This window comes from Cannabis sativa, chromosome 7 (assembly GCF_029168945.1).
Source record: "Cannabis sativa cultivar Pink pepper isolate KNU-18-1 chromosome 7, ASM2916894v1, whole genome shotgun sequence".
In the NCBI taxonomy this organism is placed as follows: Eukaryota; Viridiplantae; Streptophyta; class Magnoliopsida; order Rosales; family Cannabaceae; genus Cannabis; species Cannabis sativa.
The window spans coordinates 58,362,803-58,377,985 of record NC_083607.1 but is presented as its reverse complement, the minus strand read 5'-3'; the positions used below and the strand labels follow the sequence as shown (position 1 = coordinate 58,377,985).

Genomic DNA, 15,183 nt, shown 5'->3' with positions numbered 1-15,183 from the left:
CGTGAACCTTTCCAACAGGTTCCACCTCAAACTCCAAATCATCTTCAGTCTCATCTCTGGTAGAATTAGTTTATGTAGCCATGACATCCTTGTATACCCTTGTCTTCTTCAAAGACAACATCTCTGCTAATTATGCATCTGTCTTGATTCCCAGTTTCTATACACTATAGCTTGTACCCTTTCACACCCTCAAGATATTCCAAAAAGATGCATTTCTTTGCCCTGGGATCAAGTTTCCCTTGCCTGACATGAGCATAGGCTATGCAACCAAAAGTTTTAAGATTGCCATAATTTGCATGGTGTCCTGATCACATTTCCATTGGTGTTTTGAATTGGATTGTAGCTGAGGGGACACCTGTTGATTAAGTAGCAGCCACAACAACCTTAGTCCAAATTTTTTTTGGCACACCAGAGTAAATTAACATACATCTTACTCTCTCCAAAATAGTCATGTTTAATCTCTGCTAAGGTTTTTCAATCGAGTTTGTGTCAGGTTGAAATGAACTAGGTCTAGTTGTCTAGATTGTTCTGAGGGATTAAGGTGTAACCAAACGACAGTGAGTTTGGTAGAGTCAATTGTCGTTTGACTCAAGATTCAAAGGGCAGTCAACTATTGTTTGACTTGGGATAAAAGGTCTAAATTGACCTTGGTTAAAACTTAATTAATTTCTGTTATGTATAGATTAAATTGGTAAAATTCCAACAAGAATCATGAATTTGATACTTCATTCATACTAATCAATAAGCTTTATACAGAGTAATTATACAAGGGTTAGTTACATAATTAGTTGTACAATTAGTAACAACTAACAACTCTAGAAGTAACTAACTCTATAACAGTAAGCTAACTTACTCTATCATCCTCCCTCAAACTTTGTGTAGAATAATCTTTTGTACTAAGTTTGTTTCTTAAGAGAAAGAATCTAAAACAACCTAAACCCTTAGTTAAGATGTCTGCAACTTGCAACTTGGCCAAAGGAAATCATTTATTGAACAACCAATTGCTTGTTCAGAACCTTTTCTCTTACAAAATATAAGTCAATCCCAACATGAGTGATTTCCCTCGGTTTATGGCTCTATTCATCTGTGTGTGTGTGTTTTGTGTATGTATATCTAAGACAGTTCCCTTAAAAAGTTCCATATTTAGTCTTAGTTGGGAAATAAAGGAAGCCTGATTAAAGGGCATTCTTTTAATGGCCTTCACCCTCTTGTGGTCTTGGTACAGACAGCAGTAAACAACATCAGTATTCAGATCATATTCTCATTGGCATCCTTGAATTCCAGCTCCAAGTTTCTTAATACAGTATATATCTCTTCTGATCTTGGATGAGACCGATCAGCCACCCGGAACTCATGTACTTTTCCATTAATCTCTAGCCAGCTACAGCCTGGAGTCTTTTTCAATCCTTTATCCCTAAGAACACTTCTCATTTTAGCAACACCGTCCCATTTTCCCGCTGCAGCGTATATGTTGGAGAGTAATATGTAGTTTCCAGCATTCTTTGGCTCCATACTTATAAGCTTTTCAGCAGCAAATTCTGCAAGATCAGTCTCGGAATGCTTCATCTTGCAGGCACTCAACAAAGGTCCCCAAACCCGAGCATCTGGTTCGAAGGGCATTGATTTCACAAGCTCTTTGGCTTCATTCACATGCCCAGCTCGTCCTAATAGATCCACCATACAAGCATAATGTTCCTGGTTCGGTTGGCAACCGAACAATTCCATCATTTCTTTGAAAATCCCTTTACCTTCTTTAACAAGACCTGAATTTACACATGCTGTTAATAATCCTAGAAAGGTAACCTGATCAGGTTTCATATTAGATTGCTTCATTTTTCGGTTCAACTCAAAGCATTGTTGCCAGTCTCCATGCTTAGCATAAGCACTGATCATAGAGTTCCATGTGATAACATCCTTATTATTGATTTTCTCTTCATCAAAAACATTCTGAGCCATCTCTATGTAGCCACATTTTGCATAGCTGACGAGAAGAGCGGTATTAAGAGAAGAAAGCGAGCTCAGGCCGGATTTGATCGAGTACCCATGAAAGTACTTTACATTCTCTAATGCTCCAATGTTCACACAAGCTGGCAAGATGTTAATAATTGTAATGAAATCAGGTTTGAAGCCATTTGATTTCATGTTGGAGAAAAGAGAAAGAGCATCAACAGATTGATCATGAGTTACACAACCTTTAATCATTGTACTCCATGAAACCAATGTCTTGTTTTCCAATAACTCAAAAATCTTTCTTGCTGAATTTAACTTGTCACATTCACAATACATGTCAATAAGAGAATTATGAACTGATACTTGGTAGTCTAGACCATTTCTGATCACATGGGCATGCATTTGTTTGCCCCAATCAATAGATTTCAATCTTGTAATTGAAGAAATTACAGGTAGTGCAGTAAACAAATCAGCTCTGATTCCAGATCTTCCCATGCCTCTTAGCAATTTAATAGCTTCATTTGGGCAACCATTTCTAGAATTTGCTGATATCATAATATTCCAAACTACACAATCTTTCTCAGGCATTTTATCGAACAGTAGTTTGGCATATTTCAAAGCACCCAACTTTGCATACATAGACAATAATGCAGTGTTAACAGACAAATCTATTCCCAAATTACTCACTAATACCAAACAATGAACACTCTTTCCCACTCTTACTGACTTCAAATCAACACTTGATCTCAACATGTTAATCAAAGTAACTGAATTGGGTTCTATCAATTCCATTCTCATTCTCTTAAAAAGATGAAAACTTTCCTCTCCATTACCACTTTGAGAAGAAGCCTCAGAGATATGAAAATTCCAAAAATCCAATCTTGAAACAGGGTTTTCTTCCAAACTAAATGAATCAAAACCCAATTTCACAACATGCCCATGAACCATTTTCCGATTCAAGCCATCTCCTAAGCCATTACAAGACCTCAAAACAAAAGGGTAAGTTTCTTCATCAGGGAACATAGATTCCCTAACCATATATTGGTAAAACAAAATGGTTTTATCAAAATCACCAAACTTGGCCAAATTTCTCAACATGGCATTGTAAAGACCTGAACTTGGCTCGGTAATGGAATCAAAGACTCGTTGTGAGAGACTAAGAAAGCCCAGTTCGGCGTAAGAGTCAATGAGTTTGGAAGACAACGTTGAGTTCTGTTGCAGGCCATGGAGAATGAATCGGGCGTGGATTTGTTTGAGCTGTTGGGGTTTGGTGCAGAGGTTGAAGAGGGAAGAAAATGTGGTGAAGAGTCTTGTTTGGTTACAGGGAAAATGTGGGATTTTGAGAATGAAAATGTCGGAAAAGAGAGATCTTGACCGTTGCGAGCTCAGCATAATTGTCCGAAGCAAAATAACTCAACGAACATTTTTGGGCTGCTTTTCAGTTTCAGTGTCTAAAGTTTTGGTTTTGGCATGTATGTATCTGAGGACTTATATGTAATTTTACATCACCAAAGCCAATGTACTAAATCATATTTCCCCTAAAGTTTTTAGGCATTTAAAGAATTTTTTTTTTGAAGTAATAGATTTAAAAAATTTATATTTAATTTCGTTTAATTTTACTAACATGATGATTATTCATATATTAAATCGTGCGACTAAACTTTGATATCTACTAAATTGTATCTCTAAATTTTGATATGTATCATATCATATTCTTTGGACTTTCATTTATGTTAAGCTTCCGTCAGTAAAATTAGACAAAAATTCTTAATCTAATAATCTTAATAGTTCGAGAAAATTTTACATTTTAGTGGCTTGAAAAGTTCACTAGTTTTGGTACATGTTAAAGTTTAAGGGCAAAAATTCTAATTAGCTAAAAATAAAGGCTAAAAATTAGGGGTGTTCATCAAACCGCTCAAACCGTCCGCACCGCACCGCATCGCAATAAAATACGGTTTGAAATTCTTTGCGGTGCAGTCGCAGTTTGAATTGGTAATATGTGTTTCAAACCGCAACGCATCGCACATAATAAAAATACTAATTTTTATATTTATTTAGGTCCAATATATAAATGTCCAACCCAAAGTTCACTAATTGTATTATTAAAACTTAAATTTTTTTGAGATAAGTTGAGAAACGTCTCTTTTTTGTATCTATTAATCAAAAATATCCTTATATTACATTTCATTAAAATATATCCATTTTTTGAGTGGATTGCCTAATATACCCTCACTCTTCACTTAAGTCTAGCACATATTTTACATTAAGCTAAGGGATATAATAGGAACACCACTTATAAAAGTAGGTATATCTTAAAGAATATGAAAATGAAGATAAAAATTAAAATAAATTAAGTAAAATGGGTATACAATGCAATTTTCTCAATTTTTTTGTTCATATTTATTTTCAAGCTTTATGGTATTTTTAACAAGTGTTGCTCAAACTTTGTTGTATTTGTGATAGTTTAATTATTAGTGATTAGTCTAAACCGCATAAACTATAAAAACAACACCGCACTATTTTTTGCGGTGCGGTTTCTGCAGTTTTTTAGGCGGTATGGGTGCGATTTGGGAAATTAGAAAAACTGCATGTGCGAATTGGTTTGAAAAAATTGTCAAAACCGCACCACCCGCAGGTCCCGCACTGCGAACACCCTTACTAAAAATAAAAGGGTAAATAGTCTGATAAGTACCTAAAGTTTTGAGTTTGTAAGCGGTATTTTTTTAGCAGCATAAGTACCTAATATTTATAAAACTGTAATTTTTTTTCAGTTTTGTCAGTACAAACTCCATTTTAAATTTATTAAAAAGAGATTTAGAAATAAGTGATATTACATATTTCCGTGTCCAAACTCAATGCTCTAGAATCTTAATCTTAACGGAGTCTATACTTATGAAACAGAAAAAAATTATAATTTTACAAACATTAAGAACTTATACCGTTAAAAAAATTTATTTATCTTATTTTAAGTACAAATTTAAAATTTTAAGTATTTATACTGCTATTATTTAGGCTAATTAGTAATTTTTCCACCTGAACTTTGACATGTAGTAAATCGTGCCCCTAAACTTTTTTGGCCGTTAAAAATTCCCCCCAAACTATTGAGATTGTTAAATTTAAAGACTTTTGTCTAATTTCATTTAATTTTACTGTTTCAGTAATTGCTTATGTACTAAACCATGCTCCCCAGACTTTGATATCTACCAAATCATGTCCCTCAAACTTTGATATGTACTAAAAATCATGCTCCTTGAACTTTTATCCATGTTAGAATTTTTTTACTAAAATTAGACAAAAGTCCTTAAATTTAACAATCTCAATAGTTCGGGAGAATTTTTAACGGCCAAAAAAATTCAGGGAGCACACTTTAATACATGTCAAAGTTCAGGGGAAAAAATTACTAATTTTTTTTTTTTTAAGAAATAATTAGGGGCAAAACTCTATGGTATTCTTCTCGTTATATCAGTGGTTGGTCTATCTCTCTTTCCCTCTCTCTCTCTATATTATATTTATAATAATATCTTCTGTAAAGATCATATATCTATACATATACATATACATATACAGTTCCTCTTTCAGAAAGCTAAGAATATTAAACTTATTTCAGTTTTAGTTCAACCAAGAATCTATCTTTGCCCACCATTATCAACAGAGCTAAACCAACAACAACGCAAATCTCCAAGATCTTTCATTTTCTTGACTCTTCAAGATTCAGAGGTAACTAATTTCACACCCCATTTTCGACTTCATCAATTTCCCAGTTTTTTTTTTATCAATTTCATTTTACTTTCTTTATCCATGTTCTTGTTTTAGCTGGCAAAAAAACTATTTTGCTGTTTCTCTATGTATGAGTCTTTGAATTTCTGAATTATCTAAAAATCTTGAAAATGAACTATCTGGGTTTTGCGTGAAATTCATTTTAAGTTCGTTTTTAGGGGTTTATTTGATCAAAAAGTTAATGGGATTAAAGATAATAATCTTGTTCTTATGTCCAATAAACTTTATGTATATAAGAATATCTACTTCTTAGGGAAACAAAATGTGTGGACTTAGATAATAATCTTGTGACTGTTAATTTGTGAGCAATGTGAGTCTGTGTCTCATTTGCAATCCTGTTATTTGATTGAATCTTGAACTGAATTTAAACACAAAATTGAAGAAATGATATTTCTGTTGCAGGGTGTATCATTTGGACTTTAGGCTAATTAAGAACATTAATGCATTTGTGGAGTTGAATTGTTGAAGTCTAGATAGAATAGATGGATGTGGATGAACAGAATACCTCAACCTCTTTCTCAATAGAGTCTCAATCAACTCCACGGCGATCAACACGACGTGAAGGTAACTTTCTTTGCATTTGATTATAACAATGTAGGCTAATTGAACTCTCACATTATTTGGAACACCTTTTAGTTTCTAAATGATAAAATTGTTTGAGGAATAATTGAGCCAGATGATAAAATTTCTAAATTGTTTTATGAATTTTGCTAGTAACTTGTTTTTGAAGATGACATTAGAATTTCTTATTCTAAGTCTTGAATTGTTGTAACTTGAGAATCATATTTTTTCTCAAGACACAGATTGTTGGTGGGGTTCTTTTTTTGATAGTTTTGATTGTTGCTGGCATTGAATCTTTTCTTTTTTCGGTACTTATATGATGATTTTGCAGCTATTTCTCAATTTCAACAGCAGAGTCTTCCAGCTTGTAAGCCTGTCCTCACTCCAGCATGGGTGAGTAATTTGATACTACATTTTTATGTTGTTATATTCTCTAATACATTACTTTACAGTTTCTTCCGATATTTGATTATCTGTAGGTTATTGGTACATTTTTTATGATCAGTGTCATTTTTATTCCTACCGGATTCATTACTCTTCGAGCCTCTCGTAGTGTAAGTCTCATTTCCAATATCTTAAAATGGAGCCTGTTTGTTTTTTGACCTTTAAAATCATTCATACTTATATGAACTATTATTTCTCTATGGAACCATAGATTGTTGAAATTGTGGACCGGTATGATGCTGATTGTGTGCCTGAGGAATTTAAAATTAACAAGGTGGCATATATAAAAGATAACTCAATACCGAAGAACTGTACTCGGTTTATTAAGGTCATGTTTTCTTTTCCCCGTATCAGAATCTCATTCAATTTCTCCTTTTATGTATGAAAGATTTCTCAAAATCAGAAATTATGCCTTTATATAATCATTCTTATTGATATCTTAATTTATCTTTTTGTTTTTCAGATTGACAAGCGTATGAAAGCTCCAATCTATATTTACTACCAACTTGATAACTACTATCAAAATCACCGAAGGTATGGCATCTCCGATTTCTCTTCTTATTCCTTCTCTAACTTCGATACAATCCCGTCATAACTCACTGCTGTCTTTTTGTTGAACCTATTGTCATCCTTCATCCGCAACTGTTTTAACCTAAATGTCATGACAAAATCTCTTGAATCAAATGGGGTTACTTTTTACTTCTTACATTTCAGTTTTGAGATGGCTTTAACAGTTGCAGTTTATCTTTATTTGTATGTAGGTATGTCAAAAGTAGAAGCGATCGCCAACTCTTACATGGACTAGGCTACAATGGCACTAGTTCCTGTCAGCCTGAAGAGTTAAGTAATGGCCTTCCGGTTGTACCTTGTGGTCTAATAGCTTGGAGTTTGTTTAACGACACATATACATTTCTTCGTGGGGGATCAAAAGTAAAGGTCAACAGGAAGAACATTGCATGGAAGAGTGATCAAGAACACAAATTCGGGAAGCATGTATACCCCTACAATTTTCAGAACGGAACCTTGATTGGTGGTGGAACTTTAGATGCAAATGTACCTGTAAGTATAAGTATAATGTGTTAAATTCTTCCTTAGAAAGAAGCACATTAACTTTGATTTGTTCTTTCATGGAAGTAGGATGACTTTGTTGGGTCTGATAGATCGGTATGAGTATGATCATACAAAGGATAGGAGTATTGAGCATTGCTACATTGTTTAGGCCTCTATTTTACTGTACTTTTCATTGGTTTCCTTATGGTAAAACTGATATCTAACAATTTCTATTTCGGGTGTATTCCGATATAATTATTATCTATCAGCTAAGTAAGCAAGAAGATCTTATAGTATGGATGCGTACTGCTGCGCTTCCCAGCTTCAGAAAATTGTATGGTAAAATTGAAGAGGATTTGGAAGCTGGTGATGTTGTGGTAGTGAAACTAATGAATAATTACAACATATACAGCTTCGGGGGTAAAAAGAAGCTCGTTTTTTCGACATCAAACTGGTTAGGAGGAAAAAATGATTTCCTCGGAACATGGTACATTATCCTTGGTTCATGCTGCATATTCGTCGCTCTTGTCTTTCTGTTGCTACACATGAAAATTTCAACTTCAAGGTACATTACTAAATCTTATCTCACTACAATGCTCATGCATGATCTTGGTATTTGTCATTTCACACATGAAAGTAGGGCAGTCGTTTACAAATTAAGCAAATAATCTAAGTTGAAAGATTTATTAGTTGGTCATATGGGTCCTGTCCAGCTGTTATTGACCTATGACATGTCTTCAAATACACTCATTCTCTAGATGTTAAAGTGTAAGAGCATTGCTATTAGATACTAGTGATGTCTAGTACTTCTAGACATATCGCTTTGCGATTGGCTAGCGATATTTAATTGGACCAATAATAATGTTGACACATAGGAGGGTGCTAGGTACCACTGGTGTCTTTTAGCAAACAACTCTTAAATTTGATTGCCTCTCCATTATCACCTTCCAATGCTAGAAATGAATGAATCAAATGATTTATGTTCTTTCTTTATCCTTTGTTCAAATTGAGCTTTTCTTTGTATTAGACACAAATAGTCCCTGGAGATAAAGTATCTAGAATTTGGTCCTTAAGTTTCCAATTTTTGCAATTAAGTCCTTAACTATCTTGTTTCCTTGAAATTTGTAGACAAAAGGTAGTTTAGCTTTTGCATTAACCACTATTTTGCCCATATGAACTCAACCAAATATGCATTTTAAGAACCCTTGAAATAGGTCATCATAGCCTCATAGTCATAGGCATAACGTCCTCACAATTAGGAGGAGTTTCCAAGTTTGAATCCCTCCAATCCTCTTGATCAAGTTTACTTTTTTTTAAAGAGCATTGCTATTAGGTACCACCTAACACCATCTAAAGGTAGCGCGCCTTGCAATTGGTTAGTGATATTTTTAAAAATTATTTTATTAAATTATATGAGACCCGATACTTAATTACACTAATAACGCTATTACATCTTAGAGGATGCTAAACACTATTAGTGTCTTTCAGCATTTCTCTTCCTAAAAGACCATTTTAAATGCTGGATTTTTCACATGGGGAGTTTAAAAGTTGCATGGAAACAAAAAGAGCATTGCTATTAGGCACCAGTGGTGCCTAACACCTTCTCGACATGTCACGTTGTGATTGGCTAGCAATACTCCCTAAAAACTATTATATTAAACTATGTGGGACCCGATACTTAATTAGACCAATAGCGATACTGACACATAAGAATGTGCTAAGCACCATTGGTGCCCTTTAGCATTTCTCAAACAAAAAAATATAAGGGCTTGTTTGTCGAGATAAAAAATTCAAGTACCAAAATGTAATAACTTGAATACACCAGCGACCATTTTGGTGACCAGTGCCAAATACCTAATTCTTGAATGCTTTACACCGTAGAATATATCATATTATTATTGGTGTAATTTAATAGTGAATAACCTTATATTTTATATTTTATTTTATGGGACTCCAAACTAAACTACCTTATTGTGTTTATTGCTTCATGAATTTGCAGGACTTATGGGGAAACACCTTGCTTATCTTGGAACAAGAAAAGTATTTCCAGTTGACAAAAGAAATAGTAATATTATTATTCCCCAAAAAATCTAACTTAAAAAAGACCAGTTTTATTTTGATCTGACAGATTCTTGTGAATTTTCCAACATATTCATAGTAAAAAAGAAAAAGAAAAAAATTAGTATATTGAAATTCAAATTTCACTGTACTTTAAAACCATTAATAGTGTTTTTATGTTACTTTCACTATTCTTGTGTTTGGTGTTTGTGTCTCTAAACTATGATAATTTTTTAATTGTGGACACACTTCTATGTCTCTTGATTTGAAGTAATATTTACACTTTCCATATGAAAATAAATAAATAAAAATTAAACGCTTTTGAAATTAAATAATTAATTTATAAAAAGGACCAAGTCCACAATTTTCTTTATTGATTTAAAAAAAGCAACACAACATTTTTGAGACATGCATTGTATTTTGTTTTCTTCTAAGGACACTTTTAAATGAAGATTGAAGATACAAACTTTCTAGTAAATGGTCCAACTCGAGTAAACTAGGGGTCTTTAAAGTCTTTTAATACTAATTTTCTAAAGTAACACTCTAAAAAGAAGATTGATAAAAATGGAACTTTATCTTTAATGGTTTCCTTTTCATATACACAATGTTTTCATTTCTTTTAATTTTTTCATTTGTTTTAATTTTTAAATAAATAATTAATATTTTTTTTTAATTGTGGAAAAATTATAATTAATGTGCAAAATCAAATCAACTAAAACTTAATCAATAAATAATTAGTAATAACAAGATTAATAATTCACACACAACAATTAGAGATTAAAATGGGAATGAGTAGAATATGAAAACTAGAAACGATAACGCAATAAAATAATAGAATTAACACCAAGATATATGTTGGTTCAAGTCATATAGATCGATGTGATTTATGGTCCTATTCCAGTTCTGAAATACCACCAAATCCTCTTTATTGATTGAGCAAGAACAGAGTACAATACAATCGAGATCAATTCTCTTTTGTATTCTCTCAAAGTATTTATCTTTCACACTCTTATCCAAGAATATTCTCCATTTACAGAAGATTCTTCATACAAAACCCAAACTCAATCTCTATTTTCTCTATACCTCCCTATTTATCTCTCAATCTTTCTCTCTCAAGATCACTTCTCTCGAAACTTGTCTGAACTCATTCTTCTTCTAAAAGATAAGTGTTGGTGGTATTTATAGGTTCAGGGATATAGATCTTAAAATCGATGGTTGTAAATGCTAAGCAGTTAAGTTAGTTAAGACTTAACAAACTCCTCATAACAATATTTCCACGTCAACACAAGTCAAAGGGCTTCCAGATGAGACAAATGCTTTCGGGACTAAGGACTGAAGCACATACTGAAGGGACTTGCCGGATAGAAAGAGCATAGTTGGAGTCGACTATTTGGAACTCCCTTCCAAGAGGGAACAACTAGTCATCTCGAACTCCTTCCCAGAGGAAGACTAGCTTTCTCGAAAACTCCTTCTGGGTGGAACCAATAGACATTCGGGACACCTCTCCGAATGGCTTTTGTCATTCCACGAGACTTCTTCCGGATGGACAAGTTAGAGTTCAGAGAACGTTCTTCCAGAAGACATCTAACGTGCCATAAATATAAATTTTTTTTAAAGATCTTTTCATTTAGAGGAACTATACCCCATTTCAATTATATTATTTGATTCAAAAGTTCAAATTTAATAAATTAACAATAAAAATATAATTGAAAATTTTTAACTTTATATGATTTTGCTTTTCTTTTAGGTTTACATACTGAATGTAAATTGCAAATTCAATCTATTTCTATGTTTCACAAATTTTTGTTAATTACAAATTTGATTTATTACTAAGTCTCACAAATTTTGTCTTTAGTCATAATTTTGTATGTTAGACTTTTTATTTTAGCTTACATTAATATTTATTGGCTTCATTAAAATTTAGGTTGATTGGATAGATCTTTATTGTGTTAGTGCATAATATCAGTGATCAATAGTTAATGGACTTAGTATCTCTGTGTGTGTAAAGTCCAATACTTGAAGTAGAAGTGTGAGCTTTTCTAATTAACTTGAGCTTTTATAAATACATATTATCTCATCACAAGTGTATACTTTTGATAATTAGATAAATAAAATTACTTCTGATTTAGAGATTCAAAGAGGAAGACTTAATTAATTTTCTAACATGTGGTATCAGATTGTTAATTGTATATAATTTAGGATAATTTTGTGTAACAATTGATATGTATATGTTAATTTTTTCCAATTACATATTAATTTCGTTATTATTTTATGTTAAATTTTTCTATTTTTCAATCTTAAAAGTTTAGGATTTTTATTCATTAAGAAATTCTCTTTCTGCTGATATATTATATGACTAAAATCGTTGAGTAAATTAGGAGAATTTTAAGATTAAACTTTTAGGCCCATGAACCCTAGTTTGGGCACACTTGGGTGTGTGAGTCCCGGTGCTAAATAGTTGGCTGGTGTTTTCGAGCCCTCTAGAAGTGTCATGAGGCCCTCAAGAAGAATTTCTTGATTTATTTGATATTTATGAGCCTTGGTCAAAGTCGCAAGGTTGACTTTAGTGTCTTCAAGGTATTCTTGGCACGTGGGTCCTTGTGCAAGAGTAGCCATTTTATTTTTTTTTTTTTGCAAAAATTAGGTATAACATAAAATATCTCACTGTTAGAAACTTGGTCAAGAAATGAGACATTGTGATAGAATATTGCAAGACCAAGTCAATATTAGTAGATCATCTAACCAAAAGATTAAGTGTTATGTTGTTGATATGGGCATTTTATAGTCTTTTGTTCTTTTAGGTTAATGAGGGTTTTTTGTTCTATTATTTGAGATTACATTTATATGTAATTTTTTATGGGTAAATACCATTTTGGATCCATGTTTTGCAAAAGTTACCGATTGGACCTTCTGTATTGTTAAGTGACAAAATGGACCTTATATTTTTCAAAATGGTAAAAATAAGACCCTGAGCTTAATTTTAGACAACTTTTTTTTTTTTAATGTAACCAACTTAAAGATAATTCCTAACACGAACAGATATAGAAAATATAAACAGTTTTGTCGTAACACCTTTAGATCAAATTATTATTAAATTTTATTTTGACAGAAAACCAATTCAAGGTCCTATTTATATCATTTTGGAAAATACATAGTCTATTTTGTCATTTAACAAAACAGAAGGTCCAATTGGTAATTTTTGCAAAATACAGGATCTAAAATGGTATTTACCTTTTTTTATTGATGTTATAAATTACTTGGTTTATTTTGTGGGCTAATCATTTTTTGATTATTGGATGTGTATACTTTTAATTATGCTTTATGAGTTTTTTTTTTATATTTTTCCTTTATATTATTTAAATACTATATATTTAGATATTATTTATTTATTTAAATGAAAAATATAAGAAAGAAAGGAAGAAGCAAAAATAATAAATAAGTTTGATGAATGAATTGTGTATAGCTACATTTAGAAAATGAGTAGTGGTTATTTAATTTTTTTTTTTTTGTTATTTTAGCTAATTTGATGGATAGTGTTTTATGACTAATTATTTAATTTTTAGCTATTATTACTCACTTGCATTGAGTTCTTTAAGTATTGTTATTAGTTATTAGTGGTATTTAATATTTTTTATAAGTAACGCTCCACGATTAATTAATAATATTTTTTAAAAATTATAGAATACCTTTTAACAATTCTCAATAAGTAATTAATGATTTGTGAGATTTAGGTGGTAATAATTATTAATTAATGATAAATGTAAACATGTGAAAAATAAATCAAACATGCTGATTCATGAGTTTAATAAACGTGCAATCGTGTTTTTAATTTTAAATTATATATTAAATAAAAAATGACTTTAATTTTACACTTAAAGTTGATACATATCTGTTATATTTTCAGTCGAAGAAAAAAATGTTGATAATTTAATATTATATATAATTTAAATTGTGTAATTGGGTGTGAATGGGACCAAATGTATAATTTAATAGTTAATTCACAATTAAAAAAAACAAGAAGAAGAAGGTGAGATGAGAGGCCCACACGCTACACACTCACACGGCTCTTCTTCAATCAGGTGGCGTTTGGTTGGAGGTAATGAAATAGAATGGAATGGAAATGAAGTAATTTTCATTTCATTCCTTTGTTTGGTTGTATTTTAAAGTATTTGAATGGCATTCCAATGGAATGCTCTTTCCACCATTTTGGTGGAATGGCTATTCCATTTTAAAAAAGAAGGAATGACCATTCCAATGTAACAAGAAAAAAAATTTAATTATTTTTTTATTAATTTTTTTTATCCATTTTAAATTTTATTCCATTCCATTCCTATTCCCATTCCCATTCTCATTTTTATTCCTATATTTTCATTCCTCCCAACCAAACGCCTCAAGATCTTCCATACATAATCCAACATAAATAATTGAACTCATTTATTTATTTATTTATTTATTTTCAAGGGAAATTATGCATTTGTTTTTTTAATTTTTTTTTTTAAATCTGTTGTAAAAATTTATCATTAAACTATACAAATCGTTACAAATATCACCTTTTATTTACAATTTATTTACTTTTTTTTTAAAACAATTTACTTATGTGACTATAAAATACAAGTATAATTGTTATACAAAAACTTATTTAATAACATTAAGATACCTAAAATTTACTTTATTAGCACTAAACATACAAATAGTAACTATAAGAATGGTAGTACATATTCTCACAATTTATTATTAGATTACTATTTATGTATTTACTTTTAAAAAATTCTATAATGCACCTCTTTAAAAGGGATACACCAATACACCTCTATCTGTTTTAGTATTCGAAATAATTTTTTAGTCATATTTTTTCTCATAGTCATGTAAATTATAGATATTTAAGATATCTTGCAAAATTTTAAGAAATTCAAAAAAGTTTAATGCGTCAAAAATTGTGTCCAAACAGTGTGTTGCACACATGACTATTTTATTTTATACACGTGTAAAATAGACTGTTTCAACATTATTTTTTATATTATAAATTATTTCGATTTTCTTAAAATTTTAAAAAATATCTTAAATAACTATAACGTACATGAATATGAAAAAAAAAAATTAGACTACAAAATTTTTCTGAATGCCAAAACCCAAAACAAGTAGAGGATGCATAAGTACATTCCTTTTAAGGAAGTGCATTGTAGAATCACCATTTACTTTTTTGTTAGATTTCTTGAACTTGACTAGATTAATGTTATGATAGTGTTATATCAATTGCTTAAATAAATGATCATAATACAACTGTAGGTGGATTTTTCCAACGATTTTTATAATTTAGCAAAAATTTTTACAATAAAAAAAAAA

At 31.2% G+C, this 15,183-nt stretch overlaps 2 protein-coding genes across 3 annotated transcripts; one reads left to right on the top strand and one right to left on the bottom strand.

Moving 5' to 3' along the window:
• Positions 1-705: 705 nt before the first annotated feature.
• LOC115696982 (pentatricopeptide repeat-containing protein At1g11290, chloroplastic) lies at positions 706-3,508 on the bottom strand. Its single transcript, XM_030623878.2, has one exon. The coding sequence runs from the start codon at positions 3,340-3,342 to the stop codon at positions 1,249-1,251; it is 2,094 nt and encodes a 697-aa protein (XP_030479738.2). The 5' UTR covers positions 3,343-3,508; the 3' UTR covers positions 706-1,248.
• A 1,846-nt stretch (positions 3,509-5,354) lies between these two features.
• Positions 5,355-10,028, top strand: LOC115697966 (putative ALA-interacting subunit 2). 2 transcript variants are annotated; one of them, XM_030625143.2, is made up of 9 exons: positions 5,355-5,667; positions 6,130-6,291; positions 6,620-6,681; positions 6,768-6,842; positions 6,944-7,060; positions 7,196-7,266; positions 7,494-7,791; positions 8,052-8,347; positions 9,782-10,028. In XM_030625143.2, exons 2-9 carry the CDS (start codon positions 6,210-6,212, stop codon positions 9,834-9,836), a joined length of 1,056 nt encoding a protein of 351 aa, XP_030481003.2. In that variant the 5' UTR covers positions 5,355-5,667; positions 6,130-6,209; the 3' UTR covers positions 9,837-10,028. The 2 variants fall into 2 exon arrangements, with proteins under 2 accessions (XP_030481003.2, XP_060975012.1); XM_061119029.1 differs by having other exon boundaries at positions 5,399-5,667; positions 8,052-10,028.
• The last annotated feature ends 5,155 nt before the right edge of the window (positions 10,029-15,183 follow it).

Excerpts from the sequence above, each read along its gene's own strand:
- LOC115696982 (XM_030623878.2), bottom strand. The coding sequence starts at position 3,342 with ATGCTGAGCTCGCAACGGTCAAGATCTCTCTTTTCCGACATTTTCATT.
- LOC115697966 (XM_061119029.1), top strand. The coding sequence starts at position 6,210 with ATGGATGTGGATGAACAGAATACCTCAACCTCTTTCTCAATAGAGTCT. Across the intron at positions 7,061-7,195 it reads ACTGTACTCGGTTTATTAAG|ATTGACAAGCGTATGAAAGC; the intron begins GTCATGTTTTCT and ends TTTGTTTTTCAG. Across the intron at positions 7,267-7,493 it reads TACTATCAAAATCACCGAAG|GTATGTCAAAAGTAGAAGCG; the intron begins GTATGGCATCTC and ends ATTTGTATGTAG.